This window comes from Dipodomys ordii, unplaced genomic scaffold (assembly GCF_000151885.1).
Source record: "Dipodomys ordii isolate 6190 unplaced genomic scaffold, Dord_2.0 Scaffold27, whole genome shotgun sequence".
Lineage (NCBI taxonomy): Eukaryota > Metazoa > Chordata > Mammalia > Rodentia > Heteromyidae > Dipodomys > Dipodomys ordii.
Genome location: NW_012267243.1, coordinates 16,499,461 through 16,520,702, shown reverse-complemented (window position 1 = coordinate 16,520,702; position 21,242 = coordinate 16,499,461). Strand labels below are relative to the sequence as shown.

The 21,242-nt window shown below is 38.0% G+C and overlaps 1 protein-coding gene across 4 annotated transcripts in view; it reads left to right on the top strand.

The window, feature by feature from the left end:
* Nme7 (NME/NM23 family member 7) overlaps positions 1–21,242 on the top strand; it is a 94,560-nt gene that overhangs the window by 53,337 nt on the left and 19,981 nt on the right. For 2 of the 4 annotated variants that reach the window (XM_013015630.1, XM_013015631.1), the window contains 2 exons: positions 665–766; positions 16,320–16,427. In XM_013015630.1, the coding sequence (XP_012871084.1) occupies positions 665–766; positions 16,320–16,427 (210 nt within the window). Of the gene's footprint in view, positions 1–664; positions 767–2,652; positions 2,776–16,319; positions 16,428–21,242 lie in introns of those variants that run through there. The other 2 variants (XR_001175041.1, XM_013015632.1) reach the window with 2 other exon arrangements.

The window sequence follows — 21,242 nt, the reverse complement described above, 5'->3', positions numbered from 1 at the left end:
GGGGACATTTTATGCGTTCCTCTCCTATAAAGAGTCGGGCCCTCTAGGCTTCTATGTCAGTGTACTTCACTATCATGAAGACTGAAAATCAGAGTCTTCGGATCTGGGCACCTCCCATCCTGTCTTTCTGTTACTCTGTCCTGAAAATTCTATTTACACTGGCCTCACTCTACTTCATCCCTGTGTCTTTAGTGCAGTGACAGTGTTGGACTCTCTGGTGTGTCCGTCTCTTCTTCCTCTCTGGGAATTGTTTGCCGGCAATAAAGTGGACCAATCATTTGCTCGTCTCATTTCCCCCTCTCCCAGGAGTTGCAGTACATGCCTCCTGTCATCCAGTCCAAAAACTTGCTTTGTGTATTTTGTTTAGTTTCTAGGACCAAGTGAAATATACTAAAAGATAATTTCAGACAATGGAAATATGAGGTGGTGAAGTATTCCATTAAAATGATAGGGATGGAGATGAAGGACTATATCTAAAAGAATTTTTTCAGGAAAAGTGGACATAATTTGGAAACTGCTCAGTGTATGGGATACAGGTGGGAAGAAGTCAGAGATCTTTAGCACTTGGAGATTAGTGGGATGGTAACACAACAAAAAGAGGAGGAGTAAAATATTACCAAATTTTACTGATTCTCTTGTGTTCCTTTATAATAACGTGTCATAGGAGATGGTGACAGAAATGTATTCTGGCCCTTGTGTGGCTCTGGAGATTCAGCAGAGTAACCCTGCCAAGACGTTTCGAGAGTTCTGCGGGCCTGCCGACCCTGTAAGTTACTCTCAATGACTGGTCTAGTCTGTGTTATTCACTAGCTACATGTTTGGATATGTTTATTCTAGTGTTCTTAAAATAAATGACAACACCAAATGAATATACAAAATCTGTTCAAAATGGTACTTTACAAGAGGAAATCATCTCTATCATCCTAGTTACCAAGTAGAATGGACAAAAGCATTTATTGTGGCCCTTCTTTCTTTCTTTACTTTTGCTAAATTTTGTAAATAAATTTTGCAAGCTTTTCATAGAAATCCTCTAAGGTGTTATACTTTGACCGAGAGAGGATGTAAATAGAGCTTTAAATGTGAAGACCATCACAATGGTGGAATCATACCTGATATATAAATGAATACAAGCAGTGGAATTTATTTGTTGTCAGTGGTCTAAATTCTTAGATCTACCTGCATTCCACATTGTCTTACAGAGCAAGATACAGATACTGACCAAATGTTGACAGTTCAGTTGAAGGAGCAATCAATATGATCTGACTTTGTGACATCTAACTTTATTAGAGAAAGAGATACATGTCAGACACTGGTGGCTCATGCCTATATCATTAGAATCAGGCTGAGATCTGGCAGGTCTCGATTCACAGACACTCCAGGCATAATAGTATGTTAGACCCTACCTCCAATTAACCAGCCAAAAGCAAGGCTAGATTAAAAAATAACAGCAACATTTACCCTGTGTCGTATATACCTTTATCTGATCTCGGGAAGGGAAGGGGAATAACAAAATGGTGAGACAAAGAGCAAAGTGTGAACTAACTCAGCATCAAAATCACAAGACACTCAGTTGGAAATGAACTTCACAACTTGCGGGGGAGGGAAGTTGGGGGTGGGAGAAGTGGGAGAAAAACTAGGGAAGGGGTAACAATGTTCAACAAGAAACAAATTCATTACCTTACCTATGTAACTGTAACCCTCTGTACATCACCTTTACAATAAAATAAAATAAAATTTTTGATAAAAAAGCAAGGTTAGAAGCATGGCTCCAGTGGTAGAGCATCAGCTTTAGGCAAGAAAGCTTAGGAACAGTGTGCTAGTAGTATGTACGAAGCTCACGGCTAGATTCTGTGGCTTGGTACAATGAGACAAGCAAGTTAGCATTTCTCTCTCTCTTTTTCTCTTTCTCCCTGTTCTTCTCTTTCTCCTTCTCTGCCTCTCTCCCTTCCTCTTCCTTTCTATTATTTTGCCTCCCTACCTTTAGAAAGTGGTATTGAATGTTTTCTACATATTAGCTATTATACTAGGTGATAATAAGTTTATTATTAGTAATCAGCCAAATAAGGTTTTTTTTCCTTTGAAGAACTTACAGGCAAGATATAGCAAAAGGTAGAACTGCTAATTAGGGCTGGGAAGGTGGCTCAGTGGTAGAGCGCTTGCCTTGCATGCCTGAGGCCCTGGGTTCGATTCCTCAGCACCACATAAGCAAAAAGCCGGAAGTGGCTCTGTGGCTCAAGTGATAGAGCGCTTGCCTTGAGCTGAAGAGCTGAGGGACAGCGCCCAGGCCCAGAGTTCAGGCCCACGACCGGACCAAAAAAAAAAAAAACCTGCTAATTAATAGGAATCTCAGTTTAAATTAATCTACATATTATACTATACTGAGATAATTTAGAAATTCATGTTTTCACTGCCTTGTCATTCCCACATCTAAAGAAAGACCCTAGGTCACAATCTACATCCGTATAATTAATGTTTGGAAAACCACCAGGTACATATTGGTCACCCAATTAATATTTGGTGAATTAATGAATAGGCCAGCTCTGTATTTAGGTAGACCTAACAATGTCATTAACTCCTTGCTTAATTGTATTTTACAAAGCAAAGCTCATCCTCCTTCTGGCTGTCAAAATTCATCTTTTGTTTGGCTCACAGTTCTAGGGTTCTGGTCTGAGATCAGGTGGCCCTATTGCTTTGAGCCTCTGGTGAAGACACTAGGTAGCAGTAATGGGCGGTGTCAGCATAAAACACTGAAATCATAAGCCAGGACTAAGAAATGTGAGTCCTACAGTCTCCTTTACAGACATACCTCAGTGATCCAAAGATCTTTCCAGAAGACTTACTCCTCCCAGGTCCACAGCACCTCTATTACTTCTACCCTGGGGCCAGTGCTTTGATACTGGGGTTTGGGGGAATACTGTCTATTTCAAACCATAGAACAGAAATGTTAAGCGACAAACAGAACAGCACCAGCAGCAGCAGCAACAACTTTTTGTGTATATATGCATACCTTCTAGTAGTGCAGATTTCAAAAAGTCTCCTTCATGAATTAAACTTCCAGAGATTCTCTATACTATAAACTTAGAGAATAAATTCGAAGTTTCACTTTAAGGGATTTTTGCCTTATACCTCCTTTCTTGTTGAATTAGAATTTAATTTTCTTTCAAACAAAGTTATCAAATGCATAGTGGGTGTGGAGTATTAGGGGTGAGCATGATAGACTAATTAGCTCAGTCCATGTGGAATGTGTACTCTAGTAAGGAATATGGTCATTAGATAATTACATAAATATGCCTACATGGTAACTATGTTGACTGCTTTAAAGAAGTGTGATCACTGTGTAAGGGCTTATCCTCAGAGCCTTTAGCTAAATTTCTCAATTTCTCAATGGGGGAGGGGTTTCCAAATGATTCTCATTTATTCTAAATTCTGAAGGTTTAAAAATATCTATGTGACAAAAAAAATATCTATGTGAGACTGTGAGAACCTAGCATATTTTAGGAACTGAGAGAAATCCAGTTTGACTCTGATGTTGAGTGCAAAGAGGAGAATAGACTGTAATGCAGTTGAAGAAATTATTTAGGCCAAAGTAGATCACAGTAACCAGTCTGTATTTACTGTAAGTTCAGTGAAAACTCCATGGGAAAGTTTACGTGGATATTGATGTAGCCAAATTTTTATTTTAGAAGAGTGCTAGAGCTGTATGGCAAACTGATAATTGATTGAGATGATGGGACTTTTGTGAAGACAGCTATCAGAACTTATGGGTAATTTAGATGTGGAAATGAGTGATGAGATAGTTATCTAATCTGGATGAAGAAATTCTTGAAGAAATCACTATATTTTGGAATAGTCTAAATTTTGTTGTTTAAATGTCTTTTTCCTAAGCTATTGGTTTAAATTTTATGTACATATAAGTTGTTTTACTCTCAAAAGCAGGAAATAGAGATACCAGAAATGCATTCAGACTATTTCTTAAGTACTTGTCAGCTTTCAGTAAATTGGAAAACACCTTGGTGTTGAAAGAAGGGTTCTTGGATGTGTCATTTTGTTTTGTTCTTAAAGTAATACTCTGTTTTGTTTTGTTCTTAGAGTAATACTCTGCACCTTCCATTTTAATTTCATAGATTTTTAACTAAAATTTTATTTTTAAAAAGTGCTCTATTTCTACCTTGCTGGAACCAACAGATGTTGCTTTCTTGTTCTGCTTTTGGAAATTCTGAAGTGGGTAGAGTTAGCTAATTACAATCCATATGGAATACGAATAAAGTTCTTTAAAACCTTACAGCATTGAAATCCACCTAACATATCTTTTTCAAACCTTTCACTGTATAAGTGTCTTTTTATTACTTTTTTATTATTATTTTTATTGTCAAGGTGATATACAGAGGGGTTACAATTATAGAAATAAGGTAATAAGTACATTTCTTGTCAAACTTGTTACCCCCCTCTCATTTTTTCTCCCTCTTTCCCTCCTCTTTCATCTTCACTCCCCCCCCCCCAAGTTGTAAAGTTCATGTTCAACATATTGCCTTGTGAGTGTCACTGGTGCATTGGTTCCCCTTTGTCCTTTGTCTCACTATTTTGTTGTTCCCCTTCCCTTCCCTAGTTCAGATAAATGTACATACAATACCAGGATACCAAAATCAAACACAGTGACAACAGGGATAAACCATAGGGGGAAGAGCACACAAAAGAAACAAGAAATCACATAGTACATTAAAAACAACAAGAACAAAGTAAAACCTCTTGTGTCCATATCTTGGAGTTCATTTTGCTTAGTGTCATCTTATATGGTCATATGTATATAGCTATTGAGATATTCTGTGGAATATTTAGTCAGGGCATAGGAGGAGGATTGGGGTGGGCTCTGAGTAGATCAGATTGTGTATTAATGGAAATCTCACAGGCAAGCTCTTTACAGTCTAGAAGTTGGCTGGCCTTGGGAGGGATAAGCAAAGATGTGAACCACTGCCTCTGGCCTTTGCTCTGTGTGTGTGTGTGTGTGTGTGTGTGTGTGTGTGTGTTCACGCGCATGCGTGCACCTTGGCAGTACTGGGCTTGAATTCAGGGCCTTCTGTTCTCTTTCACTCGAGATAGGTGCTCTACCACTTGAGTCATACCTCTACTTTTTGCTGATTAATTGGAGATAAGAGTCTCATAAACTTTTCTGCCTGGACTGGCTTCAAACCATGATCCTCAGATCTTAGCCTCCTAAATATCTAGGGTTACAGACATCACCCACTAGGCACTTTCCTTTGCCCAGTCTTTGATAGGCTTATTTTTGTTTTTGTTGTTCTCCTGCTTTTGATATCATATGTAAGACTCTCTTATCGTATCTAAGATCATCAACTTCTTACTGGTGTGTTGTTCTGAGAGTTTAGAGATTTAGTTTCTTACTTTAGGTCTTGGATCCAGTTCAGTTATTTTTGTATAGTGTGAGGTATGGGTTGAACTTCATTTTTTGGCAGGTGCCTATATAGATGCCATTTGTTGAGAAAACTTTTCTTTCTCTATTGGATGGTAATAGCACCCTTCATAACCTATATATGATGTATAGGTTATTCTCAACTCTGTTCTATTCTGTTGATACATTATTGTTCCAGGTAAATATTTAAATTTGAAATACTTATTTTTGGTCTTGTTTTTCTTTTAAAGAGTCTTGACATCCAAGAAGATAATTTTTGTTTTGCTTTTTAAATGTGTATAATTTTTTTAGGCATGATGGTAAAGCGAATTATATCTCAGAAATAATGATTCATTCATCATTACATACTTAAAATGAATATAAATTCCAGGTATTTTGTAAACCTAGAATTTTTACAAAAAATCTTAATTATTTTGAAAAATAATATATTTTAAATATTTTTTTAGATTATAAAGCAATTAAATGTTCAATGCCTCATTTGCTCCTAACAGTAATTTGGAAAGATATTATTCTATATATCAGGAGACAGAAGCATGAGAACATGCAGAGACCTATGCAGGCCACTCACTCAGCTTGCAGCAAATGCAAATCTTTTAACCATTTCTGCACCCTGACCACTGACTGAGCTCTATTGATTAGATTAGAAATGAGCATTTTGAAGGCTATTTATATGTGACAGAGTCTTTGAGTCCTGAGTCCTTGAGTCTCATTTATAGAAAGTAGCCTGCTCAATAGAGATGTGACCAGTCACCAGTAGAAAGACAGACTCACAGGTTCACTCAAGAGGTGGCGCATCCAGGTACTGTGCTCACTTGCTAAGGGATTGTCCGTAGCAGCTTCTGCTATATCACACCCTTGCGCAGCTCACGTAGATTTAGAGTTGTTCTCCAATCTTCAAAATTGCAAATGTTAAATCTCTGACTTCTGACTTCTTTTGTTAATGATATTCCAGACTGTGGTTTCTTTCTGAAAAAAGAACAAAACAATTCTTAATTGTTGCTTTCATTTATTCAGCTTGTACTCGGTTACTTTTATGGGTCAGACGTTCCTCTGCCCTGGGATAGATAAGATAGTACATAATTTGGAGTTGACACACAAATCCCTTATCTCAGAGAAGTTTTGTTTGAATACTAAGGTAGATAGTAGATAACTAAAATAAGCCCTGTGGGGAATGAAGAAGTGGTCCAGGGAACCATCCGAGTTCTCTGGTGAACCTGGTGTTGATGGTTGCTGCTACCAGATCAAAGGGAAGAGCTATGCTTAATGAGCACCATTCTCTGATAGACTGAGGAGGAGTTAAGAATAGCTTGGAGAATGAACTAGAGTTGTGAGGGCGTTTCCAGATAAGATTCTCACAGCAGGCTGAGCTTCTTTAATCCTTTGGGACACCACCAAAAAGCACCATTTATATATCACCCGCATTGGTTTTTAGTAGCTTGCTTTTTGTGTCATAGTATTTATGCTTGAAGGATTGATTCCCAAAGAGATCTAGCTCACTTCTCACCGCCATTTATCACTGAAACATTGGCATCCTCCATTTATTGTCCTACACTTATTTTTTAAAGTTTTTTGTAGTACCAGCTTCTAGACATTTTATGTCATATATATTTGAGCACAGTTATTTTTTGTTTTTGTAGACTGCAGGAAGGAAAAAACTTTTGTTTGTTTACTGGTACGTTTATTTGGAAGTGTACATCTCCTGAACTGCTGTTGCTGCTGCTCTAACTCCCTGGCGGGAAGCTTCGTACCTATTTACTGTCACGTCATCTTTTTAAGATAGAAGGGATGGTGCCCATTTCAGGGATGAAAGGGCTTATTTGAAAAAAGTTATTTTAAAATTATCTTTAATTTTTCCAAAGGACTCATTCTTAACAAGAATTAAGCCAAGAGTCAAACTCTGTTCTGCCTGATACCATCTTAGTTTTTTTTGGGGGGGGGGCAGGGTGTGTGTGTCTGGTTCTGGATCTTGAACTCAAGCCCTCATGTTCTCACTCAGCTTTTTTGCCACAGATGATACTCTGCTAATGGAGCCATACCACCAGTCTGTCATTTTGTTGATTAAATGTAGAATAGAGTTCATAAGCTTTTCTGCCAGGACTGGCATTGACTTGTGATCCTCCAGTTCTCAGCCTCCTGGGTAGCTAGGATTACAGGTCTAAGGCACAGGCACCCAGGTGGAGATTTCTGTTGTTGTTGTTGGTGGTTTGTTTTGTAGACAGGGTATATTATTACATAGCCCTGTCTGGTTTTGAACTTAAGATCCTGTCTTGCTTCCACCTCTTAAGATAGAATAGTAAGTATTTGCTACCACACTGGTTCCAGCTTGAATTTTTATGATTTAGAATCTAAAAAACACCTTTTTTCAAGTTATAACTGCATTTAACATAAAAACTTCAAGCATTTGACAGCATACCGTCAAATGTTGAGTCTCTATAAAGAGAGCAGCAAGGTTTCTTTCTGTGACAATAGAACCAATTGATATTTTGTTGATATCATCCTAGACATGGACCTCAGATTTGTTTGATAACATTCAATTTCACTTTAGTAATCCATTATGAGAGAAAAATAAGAGAAGAAATACTGGAAACAATCCATCAAGAGACTATTACCCATGTGATTCTAACCTGTTGAGGATACGTGCATATGTACCCTTTGGATTTCGTATTGTTCTTCTTAATATTTAGGACTTTGTTCATGTGGCCTGAGCATCTGTAATGGGTAGGAGTAATGTCCCTATCGCTTCTCGCCCTCGCTCTCATCTGTGTCCCCTTGGCTCTCACAGGGTGGGAGGGATTGTATACATTTTTTTCCATAGCAGACCTTCTCTTGCTTTCCTTCTACATTTTACTGGTTTTTTATTTCCCCACTTTTCATATTGGATTGTTTTGTCCTTGTATGTCCCAACTGTTAGTTTGAGCACTCACAAAAAATGTTATCTTTTCATTCCTTTATTTAGTTATTTAAAAGAAATTCCTTCCTACTATTCCTTTTATATCTTTACCTACATTAATCATTTGTACTGGAGTTGATACTCTTTTGTGTAACATCTTTTAGCTTAACATATATATGTGTGTGTATATATATATATATTTTTTTTCAGCCATGGGGCTTGAACTCTGGGCTTGGCCGCTGTCCCTCAGCTCTTCAGCTCAAGGCTGGAGCTCTACCACTTAAGCCACTGTGCCACTTCCAGTTTTCTGGTGGCTTATTGGAGATCAGAGTCTTGGGGACTTTCCTGCATGGGCTGGCTTTGAACCTCGATCCTCAGATCTCAGCCTCCTGAGTAGCTAGGGTGACAGGTGTGAGCCACCGGCACCTGGCACTTTACTTCCTTTTTGGTAATTTCTTATTATTTCATGGAGAGGCTTTCTTGCTGTAGACGTCTTTAATAGCCAGCGTCTAATTAGATATGCCCACAGTACCATCGGATGGCAGGGCTCAATCTTCCTAAAGCAATGAGCTGTGGGAGGAGGCTGAGCCACTAGCATTTCAAAATCCCAGGAGGCCCTGGCAGTGTGCACCAGGCTGTATCTCCCTGGTGCCAATGTGCTACTTGTCAGTTTCAAATGGCAGCCCCCTAGTTCATCGCCTAGATGGGAGGAGAGCCCTTTCAAACCTTCCTGATACCCTGGGAAATGACCACTTTGAGATAGGAAAGAGCCTGTCTCTTTGGAAGGCTGTCAGTAAGTAGAGGCCACTAGCACCAGTGCCAGGTTTGAGTCCAGGCAGTTACTGTTGGCAGGAGTAGTCCTGCGCTGCCGTGTTCTTGGGATGCCCTTAGAGAGATACTGTATTTCTGTCCCAGTGACAGTCCTACCACCTGTGGGCCCAGAGAGGGGACGTCCCATGGGACCATGCAGACATGGGCCACCCTTCACTGCTGGATGTTGATTTTTGTCCAGTGACAAACTTACTTTCTAGTTAACAAAACAACTTTAAAAATAGATAGTGTGTGCAGTACGATCTCTTTGAAAGTACTTAATTCAAATGTCACAAAAATGTTAATTCACCTATAACTTATAACAGCTATTTTATAAAAGTCTATAGCTCCTCAAAGAATTTCTTTTAAAAGTCCTTTTAAAAGTTTGTCTTCCTACATTTTAACTAAATCTTGAATCTGTGTAAAAAGTGAAGTGTATACATAGGAGGGAAAGATGGTACACTGCACAACAAACCAGTGTGTGCTCTCACGCTTCTAGTCTACGCGCTTTCAGAGCTTCAGGTGCTTGATGAGTAACCATAACTAGAATTTCAACCATGTCATTTCTCTCAGACTATAACCTGACCAGAGTGCTAGGTTATCTAAAATTTACAAATCTGTTAGTGTAAACTTATGCTGAGGTCTCCTAAATGTACTGTCCATTCCCTTGCTTATTATTTTCCAAGCCCAGTCTTTCCTTGTAGAAACCACCAACTTGAGTGAATGTCTCCTTCTAATGTCTCAGCCTTGTACTGTCTGAGGCTCTCACCTGGCACCTAGATTGTCTTTTTTTTTTTAATTGTGAAAATACCATACAGAGGGGTTACAATTACATGGACAAAGTAATGAGAACATTACTTTTTTTTGGGGCGGGGGGTCCGGTCGTGGTGCCTGAACTCTGGGCCTGGGCGCTGTCCCTCAGCTCTTCAGCTCAAGGCTAGCCCTCTACCACTTGAGCCACAGCACCACTTCGGGCTTTTTTCTTTTTGCTTATGTGGTGCTGAGGAATGGAACCCAGGGCCTCATGCATGCAAGGCAAGCGCTCTACCACCGAGCCACCTTCCCAGCCCTAATGAGAACATTTCTTATCAAGCATTGTAGCCTCCGCCTTTGTTGTCTTTTAAGTGTTCCTCACCCCCTAGCCTGGAGACTAATTAGAAACCCTGCATTATACCTTCTGGGATCTCCAGTACTAGAAGAAAATGCTCTGACACAGTGTTTTTAAATGTTTCTGTGCAGAAAGACTTGGAGATCTTGTGGAACTGTAGGTTGATTTTCTTGTTCTAATGTAGCATTTATGACACACTCCCAAATGCTCTAAGTTAGCAGGTGGTCTGCAAACCTCACTTTGATTGGCAACCTCATAGTTTCACCACATGTCGGCTGCTGAGGCCACCAGTCCAGCAGAGGGACAAAAATATATCTTAAAAAATTGTTAAATGTTCCGCTTTTTCTGCAGTATACAAATAGTGCTAAGAAGTGAAAAAATTTAAGTCAATGTAGAGGAGTAATTGATGATACTCTATCTTCTATCAGTGTCTTCCCCCATTTATGAAACTAATCAACAGAAATGGACTGTAGCTTCTCTCCTTTCCATAGATTCTAGACTCAATGAGATTATAAGTTAACTCTGATTTCTTGCTTTGATAGATTCAGGCTTAAAAGAGCTTTCAGAACACATTTCTGGTAACCTGATTTACCTAGTCTTTCTCTGACTTCTGCTTTTCTTTAGTTCTCCTAACTTTAGGAGCAGATCCAATTTTCCAATAAATTTTAAAATGCATGAGTATCACACTTTAGAGTCAAGAGTTCCTCACAAGTATAACCATGAGCCTCTGGCTCACACCTATAATCTTAGCTACTCAAGAGGCAAAGATCTGGAAGATCACAGCTGAAAGCCAGCTCTGGCAGAGAAGACTTAGAATCCATCTCGGAAAAAACCAGTAAAAGGTCAGACTCGAAAGTGAAACTTGCTATAGAGGCTGTCCAATCAATAAAACCATGAGGTAAAAGCATGTAGCATATATCTAAAGTCTCACGGCAATGGTCAGACCTCTAGCCTATGGGCTATTACAGGGTCTAGGGAAGTAAGAGCTACAAATTGTGTTTGGAGCCTAGTGTCCATTGTGTGGTGCTGTTGGGTTGTTTGTACTACCTGGGGAAGTATCATCTGAAACTGTAGGTGAAGCAGCCATGAATCATATCCAGACCTGTCCTGTGCTGTGCAGAGCTCATGGAACTACTCCACTGGCGATTCAGTCTGATAAATTTCAAAAATACCTTTTTTTTTCATGTATGTTTTAGAAACATGAATTTCAGACCAAGTGCTAGTGGCTCATGCCTGTAATTCTAGCTCAGGATGCTGAGATCTGAGGAGATACATCATAGAGACTCTTATCTCCAGTTAACTAGCAAACAGCTGGAAGTGGAGATGTAGTTCAAGAGGTAGACTGCCATCCTCGAGCAAAAAGTTAAGGAGTGGGCCCTGGTGCTGTCTCAAGCCCCAGTTCTGGCACACAGAAAAAGGGGGAGGGAAGGGGAAGGAAAAGGAAAGGGAAAAGGGAAGGAAAGTGCATATAAAATACCTGGAGAAGATTCAGTTCATGAAGTGTATTGAAACCTTGAAACACTAAGGTGACTAAAACACTGTTTTCATTTCCAGTGGACCTCTCAGCTCTAGGAAGAGATCTGTAATGGCATTTTACATGCTTATTGCTACTATACATTAGGTGTTCTTGACATTCAGAACACAACAAAGAAAAAAGATATATTTTCTCTTACAGAGAGAACATAAAATATCAGCTATACAGCAAGTCACTGTATCTTTTTTTTCTCTGTGAAATCTCTTTACAAAAATGTTACTGTCAAAGTGATGGGCAGAGCAGTTGCTGTTACATGAGTAAGATAGTGTATTTCTTGTCGAACTTGTTATCCCCTCTCTCATTTTTCTCCTCTCCCTCTCTCCTCTCCCCCAAGTTGTACAGGTCATTTCCAACATACTGTCTTATGAGTATCACTGTTGTTGCATTGTTTTACCCCTTTGTCCTTTGTCTCACCATTTTGTTGTTCCCTTCCCTTCTCTAATTCAGACAAACATATATACAAGTCCCAGGGAACCAAAATCAAATACAGTGACAACAGGGGATAAACCATAGGGGGGAACCAAGCTGGAACCAAGGTTTCATATCCAAACCCCAACCCTGTAAATAAATACTTGTTGACCAAATGGAGGTACAGGTTAACAAATGGGGTAAATGAGGGAGTGATCCATTGGTTGTGACTGTTAAATGAAATATTTGAAGTAGCCCTGTATTCTCTATTGTGAATGTATGCGATGACAAGGGCATCACCAAGAATCAAAGAAAAATTGAGTTGGTAGAGTGAGGAATGGGCTGGTTCTGAAAATAATTGATGTGAGATATACATTTGCGGTGCTAGCAGAACGACCAGAGTGTAAATGCCCGGAATTCGTTTCAGTTACTCTCAAATGGCAGTTTGGAATGACTTTTCCTGTGGTTTTCTAAATATTATAATGTATATCTGTATGTATATGGATGGGAATAAGCAAACATGACGTGATTCAGCAATGAGTTAGAATTGCAAAAAGGCAGCTATTATTATTCCTTTAAGGAAGTTTCTGAGCTGAAGTTTCTTTAGGCTAGTAGAGAATGATGGAAAATATTTTATTTTATTGGGGCAGAGTAGGGCTTACTGTGCAGAGTTTTTTTTGGCAGGAAATGATTAAGAATGTCTTTCAAGTTTCTTAATATAACTATACCTCAAAGATTCATCTCTTATAATACAGTATTTTAGGAAGTAGAGGAGAAATAGGAAAATATTTGCTAAAAAGTAATATCACTGTCCTCTATACTAATGTTTATTTTCTCAGACTTTGCTCATATAAATGCATCTTTCTTTGTAGGTTTGTTAAAATATAAAGCATTTTCTATAAAAGTGAGTAAAGAGATTTCTCCAGCTTTTTTTAAAAGAAGAAATATAGGAGGGTTCAAGTTTCCATTAAAAAAATATCTCTTGTCAATAGACTTCATTTTTGTCTTAGTTGGAGCCTATTGTTGGCTCCTCAGGAGCAGTGGTTACCATGTCCTATGGTCTATTAAAATCTAGAAGAAAAGACAAGATTGTATGTTTAACTGTTCCACCTGAAATAACATTGAATTGCAATCCTCCTTAGGTGCTATGAATTTACATTATACCTAATTTTTACTTGAAGAAATGTGAAAGGTGAAGACTGTCACAGTTCACCAAATGGCACATCTTAATGATTCTTCCTTGATTTTTGTAGCTTCCAGTGCCAGCTGGTTTATTCAGTGAGACTAGTGAATAGATATGTGAGTTTAACTTCACAGTTACTTGTTCTGAATTCTATGCAAGCGTTCTTTTGAAAAATTTCTATTGTAATAAAGGTGAATTACAGAAGGTTTACAGTTACATAAGTCAAAGAGAACATTTCTGTTTTGGACAGTGTCACCCCTTCCTTTGTACTCTTCCAGTTTTTCCCTCCCATCTCCAATATATAGGGGCTCTGAAAAGTACATAGCAGTAACCTTTGGAGTTCTTCCTTGGTTTCCTTTCTACTTGAAATTCCTTCCCTGTGCTCCATTAAGCTGTGACTTAGTCTGATGTTGCCTGTCTCCCAGGGATATAAAACTGCAGTTGTGTTAGTTAGCATAAGATTGCTGGAAGATCAGCTTTGTTATTTTTGAAATGCCAGAGGAGTCAAGGAGAAGACTTAGCACACATGCACTGTTCACAGTTGTCAGATTTGTCCAGGGCTACTGGTGATTGCTGGAGACATGAGTATTTCTATCTTAATTACCGTGGCTACCTCGTTGGCCTTTGGTAGTATGTTATTACCCTGTTGCCTGTTGTCCCTGGATTGAGGGCAATGCTTAGAATGAATTGTATTTTTTTCAGCTGTTTTGGGGTTGCCAGGACTGAAACCATGGTCAGTTTTTTTTTATACTTATGTCATTACTAAATATTTACTCTATAATTCAGGGTAGAAGTTTTCCCTTTATTTAATATTTGCAGGACTAGACTAGTGACTTAGTGATTAGCCACCAAAAGTTAAATATTATTTGAATATATTTGCTACTTGGTCACAAAATTTTTCATTCCAAGTTTTATAATTAGTATATTTCATATCTCTTTCCAGTTTATTTTGTTTCTTAAATGGGACACCATTTTCATTCCCAGATATCTTTCCTGTGTTATTGAGTACCAGAATGGCGTACTGTGGAAGCAGTGTGCTCTTTGTCCAGATGTATTGAATAGATTATATAGCCTATTCAATAAACACTGACATTCCTTAACATGCATGATGCAGCCATAGAATACTTCAGGAAACATTCTCTTCTTTGTTTTCAGTTTTGTGCTAATTAAAATTCTATTTGGTACATTTTCTCATGTCTTAGAGATCATTCTCGAAGCAGGAATTATTCCTCCCACTGCAGGATTACCTGAGTAGAATTTTTAGTACTTGCAATGAGCTGTAAAATATGTAAGTACTTGATGGTGTTGTATAAGGAAGGTTGTAGAAGGCGGTGAATATGCAAAGAATTTGGTGGTCTGGAAGGTTGTTGACTCTATATGTTTCACTTAAAGAGTCTAATTTTTTTAGCTGATCAGTTAGAAATACTGCAGTAACATTTTAAGGATCATTTACGGTATGGATTGAAATTGTACGGTGGTGCTTTGTGTTGCCTTTAGTATCTGATAAGCAGTTGTGTTCTTTTAGGGAGAGGAGATTGTGTATGGTGCATGGTTTTCACTATGGAGAGAAAAGAAAAGAAATGTGACTCTATTAGGAACAAGTAGGGAAATGACAAGGAGAAATCAGTCTATGGAAGATCACTTCACTTTTAGTATTTTACTTTTATTTTAGTGTTTTTAAAATCTTTTAAGCATGTATTATACTTCATTGTGATCCAAACTAAAATCAATTCACTGTTATTCCTTTAGTAATAGTTTTTTTTGTTATTACTATCCAGTATTATAAACTGTAAATAATGCCACACTTTCATATGAGTGGCAGTAGAATCGATTTTTTTCTTCCTTTCTCCTTTCCTCCCTCCCTCCCCTTTCCTTTTCCTCTTCCTTTTTCTTTTTCCTATCTTTTCCTTTCCTTTCCTTTTCCCTTTCCCTTTCCTATTCCCTTTCCCTTTCCCTTTTCCTTTCCTCCCTCCCTTCTTCCTTCTATCTGTTGTCTCCTTTCCTTCAACATTCCTGCCTCAATTTGACTTCATTACCATGCTTGGTAATCTCAATTTAAATAGCTTGTCTCTTAACCTTGTCGCTATGTTGGTAGTCATCCATCCCCTCAGACCCACCTTGCCCTCATCTCTTCCCCTCTCTGTCCTCCATGTCCTTCCTTCCTTTCCAAAGTTATTGTCAACCTGTTGTACCTCTCTTGTTTTGTTATTTTTGTTGGTAAAACTCTCAGCTTTCATTAAATTCAGGGCTATTTGTAGCTTCTTGTTAAATGAGCTAATACAAAGTAGATATAACATCTAAAAAATCTTCTAAATCTTTCAATACTATCAAACTGGTTTATGTTAAATCAAATCATTTAGATATCTACTGTCTTTATAAAAGTTTTCACAATAATGAAATGACTCATGTTTTATGTGATTTTTTTTTTTACTTTTTATATGCTTTTTTATTTTATTGTCAAAGTGAAGTACAGAGGGTTACAGTTACATAAGTAAGGTAGTGATTTCATTTCTTGTCTGATTTGTTACCCCTACCCTCATATTTCTCCCTCTTTCCTTCCCCCTCAACCCCTCCCCAGTGGTACAGATTATTTCCAACATACTGTCTTGTGAGTATCGCTGTTGCCTAAGTTCCAACCCCTTTGTCCTTTGTCTCCCCATTTTGTGGTTCCCTAGTTTGTGTGATTTTTAATAATCTGTTGACAAATGGAAATGTCATTATTGTTTGCCCTCTAACACAAATTGCAATAGACTCTACATTGGGCCACAGGAATTCTTAAGAGTAAATGCAAAATTTTCAGGGTGTGAAATTTTCATACATTCATGTGGTTTCCAGGAAAAACGAGCATCTTTAATGTACAACATGTATCTCATAAATAAAAATAATTCAAGTGTTTCATAGAGCTAATGTTTTTCTTATGCTCGTCATAAGACTAATGTCTATGTAAATGTATATTAATAGGAAATTGCCCGGCATTTGCGCCCTGACACCCTCAGAGCAATCTTTGGTAAAACTAAGATCCGGAATGCTGTTCACTGTACGGATCTGCCAGAGGACGGCCTGCTCGAGGTAAGCCAGGGATGGGCCAGCTCCTGTGCACATGGCAGTCCCATAAGGAAGCCCAGCAGGAGAGTCCGGCGTAGGAGAAGCCATGTTCATAGTCTAGGGTTACACTGTTACTTGGCCATCTGATAACATTGGACTGTAACTTTAAAGGACCAGTAGGATGGATTTGTCCCACATGCTCCAAAGCTGGAGCAAGAGAAGTGCTTGAACCCAGGAGTTCCAGGCTACCCCCAACACCATTGAACACAGGAGTTCCAGGCTAGCCCGGACACCTTCATAAGGCTCTGTCTCTGGGGAGAAAAAGAGTTCAAATTTTAGGATGCTAAATATATAACATATATATATTCATTAAAGAATTAAAGATATAGTTTAAAATAATAAGCAAGACACTACAGCATCAATTAAATGATGTGACATAAGTTTTTAAATCAGGTGGCAGTACCATTTGTCAGACCATGTTGTTACAAGTCATGAAAATATTCCAGTGAAATTTAAGAGCACAGTAGAAAAGCGAATGGCATTAAATCTCATAGCTCCATTTCTTAGTGCTTTTTTATATGTCAAGTTCTACCATGATACATGCTTTGTATAAATCACTTATTTCACAAAACCGTAATAACACTAATAGCCTGGTATTATTATGTCTATCTTTTCTGGAAAATGAAATTGAGACACAGAGAGGTTAAGTAACATCCCCAAATCAAATACTTAATAGAAGACAGAGCCATATTTTGACCTCTAATTTATTTAATTAATTTAAATAAGAAAAATGAAAGAACTGATTTTAAAAAGTAAAAATCTATTTTGGGGCTTAAAGGGTCATTTCTAAACTAAAAGCAAAGAAAGAAATGTCAGCTAAGAAGTTGCTATTTTTAACTTATTTGTAGTTTTAAAGCTTTTATGTATTTCTAAGGAAATTAAATGAAATTTAAAGAAAAATGACAAATTTAAGTGATATAATAGCAATGACCAAAACTAGTTGCTATTCTTAATCTATATTTTCGTGATTGTTACTTGCTTTCTGTGTAAAAATCTATTAGTCTTTTTTTATTATTTCTTCCTTTGAAGTCATATATAAAAGTCTTCCCCCCCATATTTCTTCTTCAATTTAAATTTTATAAACCACCTGAAATTTATTTGATCTTTTGGATGAGGTATGGATTTTGCAAGTTGTCACCACATTGTATATTCTATTGTTTTATTGTTCTTTGTCATTTATTGAATACTTATATATACCTAAACTTGTTTATGGACTTTAAATTTTAGCCCATTAGTATGTCTCAGCAAAATACTACTTTTATTATTGCTGTTTATACTTTACAAAAGTTTTTTTTTGTTATTCTCTTACATGTATTTCTCCAAATGAACTTTATGTGTGTTCTGTCAAGTGCTTTGTTGTACCACTGGAAGATGCAATTAGGACCTTGATTAACATGACAGTATGTTTATATATTAATGTGGAGGTGTCATGTGTAAAGTTCTGAGTCTCTCCAAATCCATATAATACACATGCCTCACCTTTTATGCAAGCAGTAGTTACTTTTTATTTTCTACTTTGGGCCTTGTACTCTCGCTTATTTTTCCAGTCAAGGCTGACACTCTTCCACTTCAGGCACACTTCCAGCTTTTGTGCTGGTTAATTGAAGATAGGATACATTTCTGCCATCTAATTCTCAGACTGTCAAGTTCCACCAATTCTCTCAATAAGGTACTTTCATAGCAAATAGGTCTAAGACAGAATCATCCATTTCACTTAATTTTCTTCTTAGTCTCTTTCAATCTAGAGCAGTTTGTCCATTTTTCTCTGACTTTCTTGATCTTGGAACCTTTGAAAATAACAAGCAGAGATTTTAATTAAATTTATTCATTAATTCCTTTGCTTATCAGAAGCTTTTTTAGCTAGCTTTTACCTACAGTTCTAGCAAGATATTTTATTCTGCTGTGTGGCATCTATTAGTCATACATGAAGTCATTTGTTGGCTCCTTATTGTCCAAGAAAGCAAATGATGCTTCTTTTATGACTCATCCTTATATATGTCTTGTCTCTGCACCACTTCCATGTTAATCCTCATCTGACAGCTGACCTAAGTTCCTGCTGCTCATGGAAATCAGTTTTATTTTCTCTGTTTCCCCAGATGTCATTAAAAAATAAATCTGCTTCTGTTTCTTTTGTTTTACCTTTATGTCTGTTCTTGGGATTATTTCCTGGTTGTCTCTAAGCAAAAAAAAAAAAAAAAAAAACCCTAAACTGCATGCACAGGAATTAAAATTGTTAAAATTGGTACATAGATTATGGTAGAAAATTCAATCAGGTATGATTGAAATTTGAATTCTGCACATGAAAATGATAGGCCAGTTCTTCTTCACTTGAATGTTTAGATTATTTATAACATTTATTTTTATATGTAATTTATATTATTTATATTACTTAAAAATGAAAAGCAGCTGGGTGTTGGTACCTACCAATACTCCTAGCTACCTCAGGAGGCTGAGATCTGAGTATGTGTGGAGCCAGTGAAGGGAAGGGAAATTCATAAGACTCTTACCCCAGTTAAGCAGCAGCATAAAGGAAGCAGAGGCATAACTGAAATGGTGTCCTATCACGTAAGTGGTAGAGACGCACCAGCCATAAGTGCAGGCTGCTGCTGGACAACAACAATAAAAAGTGAGAACCAGTGCGTCTGGGCGCCGCAGTAAAGAGGGTTCCAGTGGTCCCCAGTGGTGCTGCCTCTAGGAGACAGTACTTACCGTGATTGTTTTATAGAGTAATGAAACCCTGTGAATCTCCTTGGGTTTTCTTTTCCAAACATTCTGTAACTTGGTTATGCCACTTTGTGACTATAAAATAAAATGTTAAGATTAAAAATATGTATTGTGTATATATATAGTTGACTAAAGCAAATATGAATTTGGATATACATGTATATGTTGTTATGGTATGCTGTTGGGGAAAAAAAGTAAATGAAGCAAAGATGATTGGATAAGAGATTTATCAGCCCTGGTTAGCATAGGCCTCTCCACAGACTGACACTCATAACTTATCTTTAGTTGTAGTTTCTATCTTAGAGGAAGAAGATTTGTGATTCTTTACTAGTACACTATCAAAGAGGGAACGGCTTATACAAAGACAAGAGCAAACAGTTTTCTCTGGAGACCTAAAAATAGATTATTAGGGCTAGTGCTTTGACCAGGAAGTGGGAAATGACAAGAGATAAGCCGGAAAAGGGCTCGGGAGCTTATAAATTATATTAATACATCTGAGCGCCATCCAGAGGCATTAGGTACCATGAAAAAAATCAAGATACTTCCTATCACTAGTGAATAATCCTTCAGACACGATCATCTTTTGTCTATGATAACTAATTCTAAAAACTTCTGAACACCAATTTTCAGTAAGATTGATGGTAAAGCCTAATCTGTGTCGCATTTTTGTAGAATATACTTAGTGTGGCTAATCATACTAATGCAGAAATTTTAATGTATTAGATTATATAGTATACCTTACAGAGTATTCATTTATTACTGCAAACTCGAAAACATCTGGCACTAGGTGTTTTGAATAAGGGGTAATGGAGATTTGAAGCAGCCTTAGAAACACAGCTGATCCCAGAATATAGACTTGAGTAGTAGTAAGAATGCAGTTGATGTGAGAGGCTGCAGGCACCTCGGGCCTCCCTCCTCCCTCTCCACCATGAACAGTTATTAGATTGGCGACAGAGCTTTAATAAGCAGGTGTGATGAGGAAAGAGTTGAGGACATTAGGAAGAGTGGTTGGAATTATAAAGATGAGGTGGCAAGAGGTGTTAGGAAAAAAGGTGGAAAGTAGATGAGCCATGGCTGAAGGCGATTCTGAAGAACAGATCAACTCCTTTCCAGTGAGAAGCAGCTGGAGCAGAGGGGCCTCACTGACAATGTCAGGTGATGCTTTTCATGAGAACGTATCTGTGGAAGAGTGAGCCAGTGTGGAATGGGTCCAGGTCAGGAGCTGAGAGATATAGGTCAAATGCAGCATCTTCTCAAAGAGGTGTTTGGTGAATGACCAGGTTTCTGGTAGAATCATCCCCCTGATGCTTCTCCAGGAGAATAAATTCTTGGGTCCCATCTTAGACCTACTGCCTTAGAAACTGTGGAGATTGGGCCCAGGAATCTGCTTTAATGTGACTTCCAGCTGGTTCTGGTGTCCGTCAAGCTTGAGAATCACTGTCTCGTGCAATGCTACCAGTCAGTGACATGCACCAGATCACCTTGGGAGACTTCATAGTGTGTGTGTCTCCTTTAAATTAATAACTAAAAACAGCACATCACGAGGCACCCTGTGATGTTTTGATCCATTTGAAGACAAAAACACATGATCTTATGTGAAATCTGAAAAGATTGGTCCTACAGAAGGTGAGAGCAGAAGAGTGGTTAACATGGGCATGGTAGGTGTGTCTAGGAGCAGGGCCTGGGACGTGTCAGAGAAGGTTCTGGTTAAGTAGGTCTGCAATAGAATTCTTGAATCCGTATTTGTATTATTTGGGTTTCTTTGGGCTTACTTTTCTTTTCTTAAAAAATTATTAGCTTGTCTGATTTTGAGGCAGTCTGTAGCCCAGGCTGGCCTCCATGTCCTCTTGCTTCAATCCTCCCCACCTGTCCCTCTCCTCTTCCCCGCTTTAGTACTAGAATTATTGACATGAGCTGTCATGCCCGTATCTATATCATGTCTATATTTAATATTCCAGGTGGTTTTTTTTAATTAATTTATTTTTTATTTGTGAACATACTGTACAGAGGGGTTACAATTACATGGGCAGGATAATGCGTACATTTCTTATCAAG